The 18,480-nt window shown below is 44.3% G+C and overlaps 1 protein-coding gene across 2 annotated transcripts in view; it reads right to left on the reverse strand.

Moving 5' to 3' along the window:
* Positions 1 to 2,911: 2,911 nt before the first annotated feature.
* Positions 2,912 to 18,480, reverse strand: part of RNF145 (ring finger protein 145) — a 101,925-nt gene continuing 86,356 nt past the window's right edge. The window contains exons 8-11 of one of the 2 annotated variants that reach the window (XM_084839271.1): positions 16,945 to 17,127; positions 12,935 to 13,082; positions 6,696 to 7,052; positions 2,912 to 4,592 (exon numbers count right to left, since the gene is read on the reverse strand). In XM_084839271.1, the coding sequence (XP_084695397.1) occupies positions 4,161 to 4,592; positions 6,696 to 7,052; positions 12,935 to 13,082; positions 16,945 to 17,127 (1,120 nt within the window). In that variant the 3' untranslated portion in view covers positions 2,912 to 4,160. The remainder of the gene's footprint in view (positions 4,593 to 6,695; positions 7,053 to 12,934; positions 13,083 to 16,944; positions 17,128 to 18,480) is intronic. The other variant, XM_084839273.1, reaches the window with a different exon arrangement.

Consider the following 18,480-nt stretch of genomic DNA (forward strand, 5'->3'; position numbering starts at 1 on the left):
GTGTCTGTCTTGGCAATTTGCATAAAAATGGCATATGTCATAGATGTGTCCCTAGGCAAGAAAGCTGCAAAATTTCAGAAGGACAGGTGCAGAAGCTAGGGCAGCCCCTCCAGATGTTTAGGGCTACAATTCCCAGAAATCCTGACCATTGGCCATGCTTACAGGGGCTCACGGGAGGTGGGGTCCAGAACATCTGGAAGGCATCAGGTTGGGGTTAGGGAATTATGATGAATGAAAAACAGCTTAAGATGTTTTTGTTTGGTGCCAAGTGAGCAGAAAACCAAGTCGCAGCATGCAATAGGACAGGGGTGGATAGCAGGTGTGGAGCATGCAGAGGCAGAAGTACTTGAAAGTCCACCATTTTCCAAGTAAGCATCTGATGCTACACCCTTGAGGGTCCCACGGATGCCATCAAACGTCTTTTAACATTCCTGCCCCTGGGAAAGAGAACTAGCAAAGACCACCGGATCAGTCCTGAGATACATTACTTCAACATCCCTCCCTCAAAGCACTGGGATTGGAGAGCCCTGGTAAAACCACTCACTGTGATCTGAGGCGAGAGCAGCGGGTAGAGATGCTGGAGAAATCTGTTGCAGACTCAAAGAAGGCCAGATTCCCAAGAATCCAACCTGCGAGGCACACAGCAGACATGCTCCCCTTACCTCCGCACCTGCCAGACCCTGCACGAGATGGCTTCCAGGTTTTAAAAAGACAGGATCCATGAATGGCAGCTGTCATTTGTGGACCTTAGGAAAATCATGGCTGAAAATTATGTAGTTCATGCCATTTGCAACCATAAAACACTTATATCTACATAAAGTGCAGCTGTAAACGTGCTTTTACAGCTGCAGTTGATGTAGATGTAAGTGCTTTATGGTCACAAATGGCATAATATATGCAATTTACGACAGTAAGTTTCCCAAGGTCCGTGAATTGCAGCCGACCTTGCCTTTTGAAAACCGAGAAGTTGCCCTGTGAAATCTGGCGAGCCCAAGAGGCCCAGATTTCCCCGTGGCAGATACCCCCCCCAAGATCGGCCTTTGTGGGGTTCGCCCACCCCTATCTATCAGCCACAAAACTACACCTCGTCTCCCTCTATGCACCTTGGTGGTTTTCTTATGTGAAGAACTTGGGGATAAATGTATCAATTTTTGGAGACACACTGTCTGTACCCCTTCAAATCCCAAATTTTCACAAGTGTTCAGATTCGGATTCTGTCTGCTACAGAGGAGTCTTGCTTAGCATCAGACAGCCAGATTCAGTTCAGGATTCATCTAAATCAGATGCACACCCCTAGATTGCAGGAAATGTACCTTATTGTTGCTGATATTAAAAGAGGAGTAACTGAGTATTAGGATTTTGGAGGACATAAGTAAAATAATGTTATTTTTTATTGTGCTGCTTTGGTTTTCATGGATAAATTCTAGATCAGACCAGGATGGGAAGATTTTGCTTGTTCCTAATTTGACCACCACCCATGGTGTATGATCAGAATTACATTCTCGTATTTTAAGGCAGATCTTGGGAAGATGTTTTCTTTAACCTTTGCTATACTCCTTTTAACCATTATTTTATTCACACAGTCTACATGGTTGAATGGTAGTTCCCCCCCCCCCCATTTTTACAACATATATTTTTGGAAGAGTTTCTACAACTATAGAACACTTTCAATTTTACATCTGGCTACTTCCAGTTGTCTCTCTCTCTCCCACACCCCGTTTCCTGTTTATGGATTCAACACCGTGCTGACAGTGAGACCATGGCTTTGGCCAATTATCTATACCCAAAATCCAACAGAAATTGTACCCTGTCAATCCTCTTATAGGCTGGGCAACTTGTGGTCCTCCAGATGTTTTGGCCTACAACTCACCATTGGCTATACTGGCTAAGGCTGATAGGAGATGTGGCCCTCCAGATATCTTGGCCTACAAGTTGCCCATCCCTGAATTATATCTTTCATAAGACTTTGATGCCATTGATCATTGTATATTGATGAAGCCTCTCACCTCACCCCCCTGCACCCCCTTCTAGGTTTGTGTTTTCCATCAGAGGTTAATCTGCATCAATATATACATAGCAGTGTGGAGTGTGGCAGCATCAGTTTCGTTGGTTGCTATCCCCACTGCAGGTATACAGGTATCATGTAGTAACCACTTTCCAACAGTGTGCTTAAAGTTGCAGATCTAACCAGCAGAGGGAGCTTGGCATTAATATAGCTTAATATATATAATATAGGCTCCATAACTCACTTGTGGTTGTATTTTTACAAGAGCTTTGTAAAAACAGAAAAGCATCTTGTTTTTGTAAACATACAAAACTCAACATAGCTGTGAAATGAAGATAATTAAAAGCCGCCTGGCTCCCATTTCTACAGGCAAGTCCTTAAATTAAGCACCTATGGTGGAAGAGAGACCTGTGTGCTGTGAACCCTGCTCTGCACCCCCTAAGTCAGCCTGCTGCCTTCAGGTGCAGTAGAGGATGCTGTCCCATCTTTCAGTGTAGAAGACAAATTCATCTGCCACTCCAGTCAGTTTTTGTACATGGAATGGGAGGGGGCACCATCTTGTTCTTTGCTTCAGGCAGTAAAATGTGCTGGTCAGAGTACACAGAATACTGGGCTTGATGGACAAGTAGTTTGATCTGGTAGACAACCGTTTCCTGTGTTCCAGTGTATATCTGTAGCCATAAGTGCTAGAAACCTTTTTAAAACAACAGCAACAATGAAAGCTGGGCCAGAAACTGTATAGTGAAATCTAGAATTCTCCACATTCTACAAAATACCACAAGGCCTCACAATCAGCCTTGTAATGGTATGTAATGTAAGAAGTTCCGAGGTTCCTGTCTGGCTCTACCAACCATATCTGTCTGCATTTTGTTAAGAAAACTTCTCCTATGAAAGAACAAAACGATCAAATGTAAAAAAATCTTCAAATGTAGTTTATTGAGACATTCAGCTATGTCTGTCAGTCTACACCCAAATTCACTGCTAAAAATAAAATAATGTCCACATTTCACAGGAACAACTCTGGAGGAAAACAAAAAACAAAACACAATTTTGAGCGCCAAGCCTAGAGTATAAATAAGTGACTAGTTCCTTTTCATATCAAAATTCACATAAAAAATTGCCAGCTCCCATCCCGCCCCCAGTCCCTAGTTCTACCTGAAAGCCATGATGAATGTAAAAATTTAAATACACGCACATTGTTGTCAAAGAAGAAGAAAAAAGGTGCAAATCCTATTAACAGCTTTAGGAGTGGCATTTGCGGCATTTGATCATACAATTTATGTACTCATTCCCAAAGGTGCAAATATCGCCAGGAGATTAATACTGCTTTAATTCAGCTGCAAGAAATTAAATGCTACACAGAACTGAACAGCACCGAGGGGCTTTAATCAGCGTCTTAAAACCCCTCCCACGTCTCTCCTACACTCACGGGTCGAGTCGAGAGAAGAGTTCACTGGGATTTTAATTTACTTCACACAGCCCACGCTGTCCAGAATGCTCATTAACAAAAAGTTCCCTAAACATTAAAGTGTTGAAGACTCCATCATAAAAAGTCAAGAATTGCTATAGGTTACATGAATGCAAATGCCCCACCCCCAACATGCCCAAAGCACCACACCTGCACATACCTGTGGGCTGCCTTGTCCCAACACAACCCTTGATACCTTTTATTTTTAAAAAAGAACCTCAGGCCTCTACAGTATTTTTTTTGCCAGTGTTCTTGATTGAGCTCCATTCACTGCAGAAAGACAAGACCGAGGATACGAACACGCCTCTCGTCTCCTCCAGTTCTAATTCTCCCCTTTCGATATAAGCAATACTGTCCTCTGTTCCCCCCGTCTCTTTCTTTCTCTCCCCCCGCACCTCCTCAAGTTCTCACTTCCCACCTCTGGCTTTCCCTTCCAAAAATACTCAGTTTTGATTTCCAGATTCTGCCCTTTTGCATCATGGTGGCAGATCCTAAAGTAGTTTCCAGTGGAATGCACTGGCAGCCCTGTAAACCAAGCAGCTCACAGAAATCCGCACAGGATAGTGTAAATACATTTTGGCCAGCATTTTGAGAGTGAAACTGGTTCGTGACAATAAAAAGGGTAGGGCTCTGTCTGCGGAGCAGGGCCCCCCTGAAGTACTTATTCTTGCACTAGCCTCTCCTAGTTCAATTCTGGATGCAGACCCCGAGATCTCGCGTGAGAACCTCTTCCTGTTTTTCAGCCAGTTCTTCTGTGGTAGTTTCCCTCTGGCTGGCCTCGCCGGAAGACGCAGCGTCTGGGCTGAAGCCATCCTTGGCATCAGTAGAGTCCTGCAAGGAACCTAGCCCCTTGACAGCTTGTCCATTGTCAATCGATTCACCCCCTGGCCCTTCCTGGCGTTCTACACCAGGGGGCTCAGTGGCTTCTTGCTGAACAGTATTTTGCTCTGCTCCAGGATTTGGCTGTGGCACAGGCTCCAATCCTAGCCCGGGGGGCTGAGTGGGGTTTTTAAGTTGGCAGTGGCACAGGGGGCAGGTTTCTTGCACGTACAACCATTTCTTAAGACAGCCCGCGTGAAAGAAATGGCCGCAAGGTGTGATGATAGCAGATTTCATGTCCTGAAAGAGAAGAGGCAGAGGTAGCACAAAACGTCCAAGCACAAATGCAGTCTTCTGAAGCTGCCCCAACATCCGTCTAGGCCCAGATCAATGGCTAATGGTAAACCATGATGACCCAACCATCCATCTGCAGCAGCCACCCTTGATCATTATTCTCACACAGAGGAGACTCACTTTATTCCACTCTGTGTTAGTAATACATGAGAACTCTCAGGAGACAGAGCACACGGGGAGTTTGAAGAGTGAAAAGGAAGCAACACTTCCAGGCTTCTTTTCATTTTGATACTTATGGTAGTTTAAAAGGCTACATCTAATTTAGATAATTGGTCTTTTAATTTCTGGGCAACTGGTTCCCTACAGCAGGGAGAGGGAACCTCTGGCCCATGAGCTGTATCCCTATCCAGCCCTGCCCTTTCCCTGGCCCCACTTCCTCTGCCATGGCGGGAAAAGCTCTTATCTCCAATCAGCTGCTGATCAGAGACAAGAGCTTTTCCCTGTGGGGCAGAGAGTGCTGGGCCAGGGGAGGAAGCTGCTGAGTGATTCAGTCCTGCTTCCTTCTGAGCCTTGTCCTGCTTACTACTGAGGAGACATGCAGACGGTTGATATTTGGGATGCTAGTTGAAACTGCTGAGTGATTCAGTCCTGGTTACTTCTGAGGAGACATGCAGAGGCTTGTCCTGCTTATTGGTGAGCAGACATGCTGCTCATGCATACTTCTGAGTAGACCTACTTCCTATTATTAACTGGTAACAATGAATTTTAGGGGTGGGGGATTGGATTTTTCAGCCTTGCCCACTTTTGCCTCTGACCCTGCTTGCCACGGGAACCTGGCCACCAAGAGCCTCTCTGAAATGGACTTTGGCCCTCAGGCTGAAAAGCATTTGTCACCCCTGCTCTGAAGACAGCATGAATAGGTCTCAAAACTGATCTTGCAAAGTCACTGGGAGGAGTGAGTGGGCACTAGTAAAATTAGCTGGCACCACATCATATTTTATTTTTATTCATTTATAGTATTTCTATACTGCCAAGGTGGGTTTACAAAAGTTTAAAAACCCATGATTAGATTACAATATTGTAAAACAGTAAAAACAACATTGAAAACCATAACAATATAAAAAGCCAAGTTAAAGAAGATGCATCTTGAGACACTTCCTGAACACAGAGAGAGGACCAGTCGCAACTCCAAACAGAAAATCATATATATGAAGGAATCTAACAGCCTACTCTTATACGTGGCTACTGCCATTCTACTGCAAAGTCAGATGCCAGGACAAGCTTATCAGCATCTTATTGCCAATAAGCGCCCAACGATCTATTTCAGCAGCAGTTGTTAAAGTAAGGTCCTTAATATTATTTTCAACAGATGTGGCTTTGGAAAGCATTTAAATCAGCCTTCCCCAACCTGGTGCCCTTCAGATATTTTGGACTACAACTCCCATCAGCCTGAGCCAGCATGGTCAATGGTGGCAGAACTTGCAATCTGGAGGGCACCTGGTTGGGGAAGGTGGATTTAACAGTTAAGTGATTAAGTAATACCTCCACCGCTCCATTTCTATGATTGATGCATCTTAAAAAATTCAAGCATGGCTCTGCAGAACTAAGTCTGCTTGAGGAGTCATCTGCCTTTAACCACATTTTATGGCAACTGGTGCAGGGACTAATCACACTTACTGGGCTGGTGCTGCAATTTGTATGGTGGGAGCGCATTAGGTGGAAGCCCCTTCACCTTCTACATAGCACGATGTGTGATGTGGGTTTACCTCTCAGAGTCTTGTCAATGCCATGGCTCAATTCCCATGACCTTCCACTCCTTTCCTGCAGAGGGAAGAGCCATGCAAATCAGGCCACTGTGTACATCGGCGAGCATATGGAGGAGCAGCATCATATCATATACTACAATGTATGGTCAGGAATACAGAGGCTCCAGCCCCTCCATCATAGAGGTTGCAGTGCCAGCCCTGTTAGGCTCCTAGGAGGGTAACTTGCCCAGCTCAATTCATTTATAGGCCAACTCAAGACAGAAATGTTAGCCTTTCCTATGATACACCACAAGGAGGAGACAGAGGCATTTCTAAGGAAGTTATCTTTAGACAAACTACCTACCTGGTAGCAGATGGCACAGATATCATTGTGTTGTTCCAACTGGTCTTTGGTAGCAGTGGGCAGTGATTTGATCTTATTCACTGCATCCCTGCGGAGAAGAAAGCTTTTCCATCCCAACTGAGCACGAAGCCACACATTGTAATAGGAGTGAATGAAGATGATCATCGAGCCCATCACAGTCCATTCTCCAAAGATGGTCTCCGATACACCATAAGCTACAACGCAGAGAGCCACCAGGAACTCGAGCAATCGATAGGTGCCATTGACATAGTAAATTACATCATCCATGTTTTCTACTGGCTCTTTCCTGAACTCCTCAACCATAAACAAGACGTAAATGAAGAGCGTTCCAAGCACCTGGGAACAGGAAGAATTGGACATTTGATTAAAACAGGCAAGTGACAAGGCTAGAACATCTCAAAATGATGTTTGGGAGAGTTTATAGATTCCCTAATCTAATAAAGCCCCTTCATGGATCACTGCCTTGTTGTGGCGAAGGGGCTTGCATAACTCAGTGAAGCCATAAGCTATGCCGTGCAGGGCCACTCAAGACGGACAGGTCATGGCAGAGAGTTCTGACAAAATGTGGTCCACTGGAGAAGGAAATGGCAACCTACTCCAGTATTCTTGCCAAGAAAACCCCATGGAACGTATCACAAGGCTAAAAGATATGACGCCGGAAGATGAGCCCCTCAGGTCAGAAGGTGTCCAATATACTACCGGGGAAGAGCAGAGGGTATTTCCAAGTAGCGCCAGAAAGAGTGAAGCAGCTGGGCCAAAGCCGAAAGGACACTCAGCTGTGGATACGTCTGGTGGTGAAAAGAAAATCCGATGCTGTAAAGAACAATATTGTTTAGGAACCTGGAATGTCAGATCAATGAATCAAGGTAAGCTGGAGGTGGTCAAACATGAGATGGCAAGATTGAACATCGACATCTTGGGAATCAGCGAACTAAAATGGACAAGCATGGGCAAATTTAATTCAGGTGACCATTATATCTACTACTGTGGGCAAGAATCCCTTAGAAGAAATGGAGTAGCACTCATAGTCAACAAAAGGGTGGGAAAAGCAGTACTCGGGTACAATCTCAAAAATGACAGAATGATCTCAGTACGAATCCAAGGCAAACCATTCAACATCACAGTAATTCAAGTCTATGCCCCAACCACTGATGCTGAAGAAGCTGAGGTTGATCGGTTCTATGAAGACCTACAACACCTTCTAGAACTAACACCAAAAAAAGATGTCCTCTTCATCATAGGGGATTGGAATGCTAAAGCAGGAAGTCAAGAAATCACCGGGATAACAGGCAAGCATGGCCTTGGTGTACAAAATGAAGGACAAAGGCTAATAGAGTTTTGCCAAGAGAACACGCTGTTCATAGCAAACACGATTTTTGTGTTTTCCAACAGCACAAGAGGCGACTCTACACATGGATGTCACCAGATGGTCAATATCGAAATCAGAATGATTATGTCCTTTGCAGCCAAAGATGGAGAAGCTCTATACAGTCAGTAAAAACAAGACCTGGAGCTGACTGTGGCTCAGATCATGAGCTTCTTGTTGCAAAATTTTGGCTTAAATTGAAGAACGTAGGGAAAACCACTAAACCATTCAGGTATGACCTAAATCATATCCCTTATGAATATACAGTGGAGGTGAGGAATAGATGTAAGGGATTAGACCTGATAGACAGAGTGCCTGAGGCAGCAACTCAATCCATCGCAAAGAAAAACAAATGCAAGAAAGCAAAGTGGCTGTCTGATGAGGCTTTACAAGTAGCTGAGGAAAGAAGGGAAGCGAAAAGCAAGGGACAAAGGGGAAGATATATCCAACTGAATGCAGATTTCCAGAGAATAGCAAGGAGAGACAAGAAGGCCTTCTTAAATGAACAATGCAAAGAAATGGAAGAAAACAATAGAATGGGAAAGACTAGAGATCTCTTCAAGAAAATCGGAGATATCAAGGGAACGTTTTGTGCAAAGACAGGCATGATAAAGGACAAAGAAGGCAGGGACCTAACAGAAGCAGATGAGATTAAGAAGAGGTGGAAAAAATACACAGAAGAACTATACAGGAAAGATCTTAATGTCCCTGATAGCCATGATAGTGCGGTCACTGAACGTGAGCCGGACATCCTAGAGAGTGAAGTCAAGTGGGCCTTAGGAGGCATTACTAACAACAAAGCTAGCAGAGATGACAGTATTCCAGCTGAGCTATTTAAAATCCTAAAAGATTATGCTGTTAAAGTGCTGCACTCAATATGCCAACAAATTTGGAACACTCAACAATGGCTACAAGACTGGAAAAGGTCAGTTTACATTCCAATTCCAAAGAAAGGCAATGCCAAAGAGTGTTCAAACTACCGCACAATTGCGCTCATTTCACATGCCAGCAAGGTGATGCTCAAAATCCTACAAGCGGTTTGCAACCGAGAACTACCGGAAGTACAAGCTGGGTTTCGAAGAGGCAGAGGAACTAGAGATCAAATCGCCAATGTTCGCTGGATCATGGAGAAAGCAAGAGAATTCCAGAAAAATGTCTATTTCTGCTTCATTGACTACGCTAAAGCCTTTGATTGTGTGGATCACAACAAAATGTGGCAAATTCTTAAAGTGATGGGAGTACCAGACCACCTTACCTGTCTCCTGAGAAACCTGCACAAGGGTCAAGAAGCAACAGTAAGAACCAGACATGGAACAACCGATTCGTTCAAAATTGGGAAAGGAGTACGACAAGGCTGTATATTGTCGCCCAGCTTATTTAACTTATATGCAGAGTACATCATGAGAAATGCCGGGTTGGATGAATCAAAGGTCGGAATTAAGATTGCCAGGAGAATTATCAACATCCTCAGATACGCAGATGATATCACCCTAATGGCAGAAAGCGAAGACGATCTCAAGAGCCTCTTGTTGAAGGTGAAAGAGGAGAGTGCAAAAGCTGGTTTGAAACTCAACATTAAAAAAACGAAGATCATGGCATCTGGCCCCATCACTTCCTGGCATATAGAAGGGGAAGAAATGGAAGCAGTGACAGATTTTACTTTCTTGGGCTCCAAGATCACCGCAGACGGTGACTGTAGCCATGAAATTAAAAGACGCTTGCTCCTTGGGAGGAAAGCTGGATCCTAGACAGCATAGTAAGAAGCAGAGACATCACCTTGCCGACAAAGGTCCGTCTAATCAAAGCTATGGTTTTCCCAGTAGTAATGTATGGCTGTGAGAGCTGGACAATAAGGAATGCTGAGCGCCGAAGAATTGATGCTTTCGAACTGTGGTGCTGGAGAAGACTCTTACGAGTCCCCTGGACTGCAAGGAGGTCAAATCAGTCAATCCTAGAGGAAATAAACCCTGAGTGCTCATTGGAAGGACAGATACTGAAGCTGAAGCTCAAATATTTTGGCCACCTAATGCGAAGAGAAAACTCCCTGGAAAAGACCCTGATGCTGGGAAAGACTGAAGGCAAAAGGAGAAGGGGACGGCAGAGGATGAGATGGCTAGATAGCATCACTGATGCAATGAATATGGACTTGAGCACGCTCCAGGAGATAGCGCAGGACAGGAAGGCCTGGCGTGCTATGGTCCATGGGGTCACGAAGAGTCGGACACGACTGAACAACAACAATCTAATAAAGCATCTGCATTAAGTATAAAAATACACTTAAGTAAATTCCTAATTAACAAAACTCAAAATAAGGGCTTTGTAAAAACAAAGTGGAATATTGTATTTTAGTATCAAGGGTTTCAGCACAAATACATTACAGTGTACTTAGGCTAAATCTCTATATTTAATATCACTGGACACAATCCAGCCAAATTTAACCAAATTTAAGCCCCACTGATTTCAATGGGAGATTTGATGACATGCTCAACTCTGCTATTAAAATCAATGGAATTTAGAAGTGCTCAACTTTGGCTGGATTGTGTCTGCAAAGCCTTTATGTTTAAATTTCTTTGGTGATGGACATTTTGTATAATCGTTCTATAAAACTTGCATCACCAAAGAAGTTTCAACATAAAGTCTCTAGGTCAAAATCAATGGGACCATCATAGCACCCATTTGTTGTTGTTGTTCAGTCGTTCAGTCGTGTCCGACTCTTCGTGACCCCATGGACCATAGCACGCCAGGCCTTCCTGTCCTGCGCTCTCTCCCGGAGTGTGCTCAAGTTCATATTCATTGCATCAGTGATGCTATCTAGCCATCTCATCCTCTGTCGTCCCCTTCTCCTTTTGCCTTCAGTCTTTCCCAGCATCAGGGTCTTTTCCAGAGAGTTTTCTCTTCGCATTAGGTGGCCAAAATATTTGAGCTTCAGCTTCAGTATCTGTCCTTCCAATGAGCACTCAGGGTTTATTTCCTCTAGGATTGACTGATTTGACCTCCTTGCAGTCCAGGGGACTCGTAAGAGTCTTCTCCAGCACCACAGTTCGAAAGCATCAATTCTTCGGCGCTCAGCCTTCCTTATAGTCCAGCTCTCAAAGCCATTTGAGAGCACATCCTCAATTTCTTTGCATTGTTCATTTAAGAAGGCCTTCTTATCTCTCCTTGCTATTCTCTGGAAATCTGCATTCAGTTGGATATATCTTTCCCTTTCTCCCTTGCTTTTCGCTTCCCTTCTTTCCTCAGCTACTTGTAAAGCCTCATCAGACAGCCACTTGGCTTTCTTGCATTTCTTTTTCTTTGGGATGGATTGAGTTGCTGCCTCCTGAACAATGTTACGGACCTCCGTCCATAGTTCCTCAGGCACTCTATCAGGTCTAATCCCTTAAATCTATTCCTCACCTCCACTGTATATTCATAAGGGATATGATTTAGGTCATACCTGAATGGTTTAGTGGTTTTCCCTACGTTCTTCAATTTAAGCTGAAATTTTGCAACAAGAAGCTCATGATCTGAGCCACAGTCAGCTCCAGGTCTTGTTTTGACTGACTGTATAGAGCTTCTCCATCTTTGGCTGCAAAGGACATAATCAATCTGATTTCGATATTGACCATCTGGTGATGTCCATGTGTAGAGTCGCCTCTTGTGCTGTTGGAAAAGAGTGTTTGCTATGATCACTGTGTTCTCTTGGCAAAACTCTATTAGCTTTTGTCCTGCTTCATTTTGTACACCAAGGCCATGCCTGCCTGTTATCCCGGTGATTTCTTGACTTCCTACTTTAGCATTCCAATCCCCTATGATGAAGAGGACATCTTTTTTTGGTGTTAGTTCTAGAAGGTGTTGTAGGTCTTCAGAGAACCGATCAACCTCAGCTTCTTCGGCTTCAGTGGTTGGGGCATAGACTTGAATTACTGTGATGTTGAATGGTTTGCCTTGGATTTGTACTGAGATCATTCTATCGTTTTTAAGATTGTACCCCAGTACTGCTTTTCCCACCCTTTTGTTGACTATGAGTACTACTCCATTTCTTCTAAGGGATTCTTGCCCACAGTAGTAGATATGATGGTCACCTGAATTAAATTCGCCCATGCCTGTCCATTTTAGTTCGCTGATTCCCAAGATGTCAATGTTCAATCTTGCCATCTCATGTTTGACCACCTCTAGCTTACCTTGATTCATTGATCTGACATTCCAGGTTCCTAAACAATATTGTTCTTTACAGCATCGGACTCTCTTTTCACCACCAGACACATCCACAGCTGAGTGTCCTTTCGGCTTTGGCCCAGCTGCTTCACTCTTTCTGGCGCTACTTGGAAATACCCTCTGCTCTTCCCCGGTAGTATATTGGACACCTTCCGACCTGAGGGGCTCATCTTCCGGCGTCATCTCTTTTAGCCTTGTGATACGTTCCATGGGGTTTTCTTGGCAAGAATACTGGAGTGGGTTGCCATTTCCTTCTCCAGTGGACCACATTTTGTCAGAACTCTCTGCCATGACCTGTCCATCTTGGGTGGCCCTGCACGGCATAGCTTATGGCTTCACTGAGTTACGCAAGGCCCTTCGCCACAACAAGGCAGTGATCCATGAAGGGGTAGCACCCATTACAATCTTGTAATTGTCCTGTAAAAAATAATGCTCTGTGCTTGCTCAGGAACACAGGTAATCACAGTTCTTATGGATCAAGGGAACAAGATAGATGGAAAATCTTCCATCCTGACTTTCTAACAACTTGCTCAATTTTGCATCCCACCTTCCAGTTCTTGTCTTCTAATATTTCCCCACTTTGTTTCACACAGACCCTGCAGTCCTGTAGGAACTAAAAATCATCAACAGGAAGCAAGAGGCTATTACGTCTTACCTGGAGGGAGGTGAGAATACTGCTAGAAATAATGATCAGCAACCAGAAGTCCATGTGGAAAAACTGGCAGATCATGTAAGCCATGTAAGCAGGGAAGACCAGCAAGAACAAGCACAGGCTCACAGCACGAAAATGCTTCCAAAGGCTCCTGAAAAAAACAAGACAAAACTGGCTTTAGACTTCAGTACAAGGTCAGAAGTGACTTGCTTGGCAGCATCCTCCCAGTGAGAACTGTCACGAACCCTTGCTGAATGCACCAAGAACATGTTTTAATAATTTTCTCCTGAAGACATTTAAACGGTATGTATGATCCAGTTCATATGATAATGGCTGTTTGTGAGCACACAGGAGCAAGCAAGCATGCTGGTTCTAGCCTGCTAGCCTGCTTCTGTTTTCCTAAATAACCCAGGAATGCCTCCATTCCTGGGTTGTTATCATTATGTCTGAACTCAGAAACTCTGGGTTGTTTAGGAGTTAACTTAAGGAAAGAACCTCCAAGGACATGCCAGACAAGATGAATCTGGTTTTGTTCCCTTTGCAACAAGTCAGAAAAGGGCAACCAGAATGATCAAGGGGTTGGAGCAACTCCCCTATGATGAAAGGTTACAACATCTCGGGCACTTCAGCTTAGAAAAAAAGGCAAATATGGGGAGATATGATAGAGGTGTATAAAATAAAGCATGGTGTGAAGAAAGTGGATTGGGAAAAATCCCCCCCCCCCCCCCACACACATAATACTAAAACCCAGGGTCATCCCATGAAGGTGAATGATGGGAAATTCAGGGCAGATAAAAGGAAGTACTTCTTCACATAGAGCTTAATTGAACTATAGAATCCACTACGACAAGATGCAGTCATGTCTACCAACTTGGATGGCTTCAAAAGGGTATTAGACAAATTCACGAAGGATAAGGCTATCAATGGCTACTAGTCCTGATGGCTATATCCAGTATCAGACGCAGTACCAGCTGAGTACCAGTTTATTTATTACATTTCTATACCACCCAATAGCCAAAGTACAATGAGTGGTTCACAAAAATTGCTCAGGATTGTGAGCAGGACAGTGCTATTGAGTTCATGCCCTGCTTGTGAGCTTCCCGTGGGCATCTGGCTGGGTATTTTGTGAACAGAATGTGGGATAGCTAGAGCTGAGGTCTATCCAGCTGGCTCTTATGTTCCTCATCATCAGATGTTGGCCTTCTTGTGCCAAGAGCCAACAGCCTGGGAGGCCTGCAAGACAGGACCTCTGATCTTTCTCAGCATAACCACTGAATACTGGGGCTTATTATCATCATCATCATCATTATAACTATAACGATCATTATCATCACCATAATCATTATTACTTATGGTACCATAAGGAATTGTATCAAGGGTACATTGACCAAGTGTGGGCTAATATCTGTGTTTTCGGAGGCCAGAGGATTAAGTGTGCTTTAATTCAGCAAGACCAAATCGAAAGAAAAAGGAATGGCTAGTTATGGTGCGGAGTGAGAGGATGAAGAATTTGTTAGGTGGCCAGCATTCCCTTTATAGCCTTCTAGATCGCAAGCCCACAAGAGAGTCTGCTTGAGGGTCTTGAGAGTCTGCTTCTGCCACAACAAACATCACTCATGCAGAATCCGTTGCACTTCTCTTATCAGGAGCTCGTGCACACTAGGCCCAACTCCCATGTTGCAGCCTATTTGGAAGTTCTGAACAGATTGCAGACAAGTAAAATACACATACAATATCATAAGGGGGGGGATGCTTAACCTATACATTCCACGGCCTTTAACTGAAAACTACCTTATCCTACCCCCCAACTATTCTGTGTTTCTTTCCATCTGCATCTCTGTTTCGTATTTTCCCATTCAAACTCTCAACTAGTTTTAACTGTTCGACTGAGTTTATGCTTAATCTGAAGCACCAACAATATCTGAAAGAGATTTTGGAGAAAGCAACTGCCTCCATCCCCTTGCAGACTCTTGCCAGCTAGGACATAACATCCAGCGTCTGCTGCACCTACAGTCACATCCTCTTGGCTCTGATCAGCCACCCCAACATGTTCCACATTGAGAGGATAATAAAAAATATCAGTTCTTCCTATTAAGACGCTCGCAACTCACACCTCTGGCTTTTTGTGGCATGGTCTGCACAATCTAATCAAGCATTGTATATTTCAGTAATGTAGTGAAGTTCTTCTTGCTTATGAATGTGGTCAGCCTCCCATTTCAGCAGAAGGGGGGAAAAGTGCTCAGATAGCCTTCATAGCATCATTATTATTCAGTAGCAGTGTGATGTTGCTTCTTACCCATGACCTAAATCAACTGAGAATGACACATCCCATCCCTCTGAAAGGGCTATTTCTCCTTCTGTATACAAATATGTGAAGTGCACACACAGGTATCTCCTGGAAAAGGGAACCCACAGCATCAAGCTAAACTGTCCCCATCTAGACGACTTGCATATTCTAATATAAATCATTCACGGAAATACCAAGGCACAACATCTGGATCTTAAAATTTAAGAACATTACTCAAGCACCATCTATGGCCTTTTCCAGAACCTGGTTTGAATCTGGCAGGGGTGCGTTACAGCCTGCTGTCACCAGGTCCAATAAACAGGGGCAGCTCACTACCATCCTGCAGCTCCAATATTCTCTTTTCTCTTTGCTATTAAATTTAGCATTAACATGGTGCAGACAACCTGTACTGGTCACAAGTAAACTCTAAGCAAAACAGACACAACGGATATAAATAGACCTCCTCTTATTTACAACACTTACAGGCTACAAAGAAGAGAGGAAGACAAGCTGCATGGAAGATTGGGACAGTACAAAAATAACAGCTTCTTACCAGGGCATTTTCAAAGGCCTCAAACTAATGAATTAGGTTGCAAGTAGTAATACCAAACCATTTTTGGGCCCAACTTCCTCTGGTAAAACAATTGCTAGCCATTACACTTAAAACTCTCTTCCTCCTCTCTTCTGATTTATTGCTCTTGGCTGCCATTTTCACTTTCTGTTATGTATGGTTCACTTGCCATTGGCCTATTTGTTCCATCCTCATCCTCGCAGTCCCATCGTTGTTCCTTCTACCATGCTGAGCTAACTCAAGATACTCTTTCATATATCTATTACGTTAAACATGCATGCACACACACCATCATCCCCACTCACTCAAAAGACGTTTTGGCAGTTGTTTAGCAGAAGGGGCAAGTTATCCCTCATAGCATTGTTTTAGGAGTTTATTTATATTGTCTTAAAATAAGGTAACTGCTGAACTCAAGGACTAGTCCAGTGTGTTACAAATAGTGCCAGGCAGAGCACGCTGCACAGGTTGTACCTCTTACCCGTAAATCTATGCCCTGCTTCTTTTCAGATGCAAAGAACTGAAGTTTCCCAGACATACAGGGGTGGTTCAGATGTAACTGAGATCAGGCTTTCAAGGAGCCTGGGCTCAGGTGCTTCGTCCTCTCCTTGCACACAGCAGTTCCCTCCCTCTTTCCCTGTTTGAGACAAACCAATGCTTGCTGTTTTCTCCAAACTGACAAACTATGGAACAGAGGAAGCTGCCTTATAGTGCGTCAGATCATTGGTCCATCTAGCCCAGCATTGTCGACACTGACTGGCAGCAGCTTTCAGGCAGGATTCTTTCCTAGCCCTACCTGGAGATGTCGGGGATTGAACCTGGGACTTTCTGCATGCAAAGCAGGTGCTCTACCACTGAGCTACAGACCCTCCCTAAGGTTTATGCTTGCCCTGCAAACTAGCGTTAGAAACCACAGCGTTTGTCAGCTCAAATGATAAGGCAAGCAGTCATTTGCCTCAAAGCAGAAGAGGAATTGTCTCAGAGGAAGCTTCGAGCGTGAGAGCCTGCAGCTCACTGAAAGCTTGTTCTCATAGTGTCAAACCATAGTTTGGTGTCATGTGTGAACGAGCCCACTGTCCATCATCCACAATTTATTGGATTTCTTTCCAAAACAAGAATAGAAAGACAGCTGCAAGCATTAGAAAATGCATAGCTTACTTGTCTCTGGAAGCTCCCAGCGCTAGGACAATGGGATCCGCAATCTCAAGCATGGACTGCAAGATGGATGCAACCACAATGAAGAGGATAATACTGAGCAGGAAGGCCCGATGGACAACTTGCAGTTCAATCAATCCAGTTTGCACAGCCAGGATCAAAAGCGTGACTCCTTCTGTCATCCCTCTTTGCATTTAAAAAAAGAAAGGAAAAATCAAGAGTAAGATTTGGAGTACTAATGAATTTGAGTCAGTTTTAAAATGGTGCAACTATTTTAGTAACAATTATCTTTCTAGGGCTATGGAAGTGGCAAAATTGTTGCACATGATAGAGGATCCTGACAAGGTGCTTGCACAGGTTTGAGCAACCACTTCTGTATTGGTCCCTTGCCCCTCTTGGCTTAGAAAAACTGGTAGGGAGGGAAGAGCTGGCTGGGCCAAGGAGGTGATCAATGCCTCCTTATGAGAGGGAGAGGTCCTGGGCCACTTGAAAGAGGTGGTGGTGAGACCACTCCCGAAGAAACCCTCCCTGGAACTGGAAGGTCTTATCAACTTTAGGCTAGTGGCAAATATTCCTTTCCTGGGCAAGGTCCTTGAGTGGATAGTTGCCAACCAGTTCCAGATGCTCTTAGATTAAACTAATTATCTGGATACATTTCAGTCAGGGTTCAGGCTGGGTTCTGGCACAGAAAAAGGCCTGGTCTCCCTATACGATGACCTATATCAGGAGAGAGACAGGGGAGCATGACCATGTTGATTTTCCTTGATCTCTCAGTGGCTTTCAGTATCATTGGCATGGTATCCTTCTGGGGTGACTGTCTGAGTTGGGAGTGGGAAGAAGCACACTGCAGTTATTTCACTCCTACTTGGTTGGTTCACTCCAGAAGGTGGTGCGCTTGGGGATATTGTTTGGCCCTGTGGATTCTCCAGTATGGGGTTCTGCAGGGGTTGGTTTTGTCCCCTATGCTATTTAACATCTACATGAAACTGGTCATCAGGAGTTTTAGAGCATGTTGTCGTCAGTATGCTGATGACACGCACCTCTATTCCTCCTTTCATCTTTGTCAGGTGAGAGCTAATAAACTAGAGTTCAATCCAGACAAGACAGAGATGCTGTTGGTGGGTGGTTCTTCTGATCAGATGAACTGTGTTCAACCTGTTGTGGATGGGGTTGCGCTCCCCCTGAAGGGACAGGTTTGTAGCTCGGGGGTTCTCCTGGAATCATTGCCACTTGAGGCTCAGGTGGCCTCAATGGCATGGAGTGTCTTCTACCACCAGTTTTAGCCCAGCTACATCTCTATCTAGACAGGGATAACCTGGCTTCAGTAGTCTATGCGCTGGTAACCTCCAAGGTCGATTGCTGCAATGCGGTCTGCGTGGGGTTGCCTTTGAAGATGGTTTGGAAGCTACAGTTTGTGCAAAATGTGGTGGCCAGATTGACAGAAGGGATTAGGAGGTCTGAACATATAACACCGACTCTGGCCTGCTTGCACTGGCTGCCTGTACATTTCTGAGCCCAATTCAAAGGTGCTGTTTTTGA

The sequence above is a fragment of the Heloderma suspectum genome, chromosome 2, assembly GCF_057233095.1.
Source record: "Heloderma suspectum isolate Gila_16-S chromosome 2, 16-S_ref, whole genome shotgun sequence".
NCBI lineage: Eukaryota > Metazoa > Chordata > Lepidosauria > Squamata > Helodermatidae > Heloderma > Heloderma suspectum.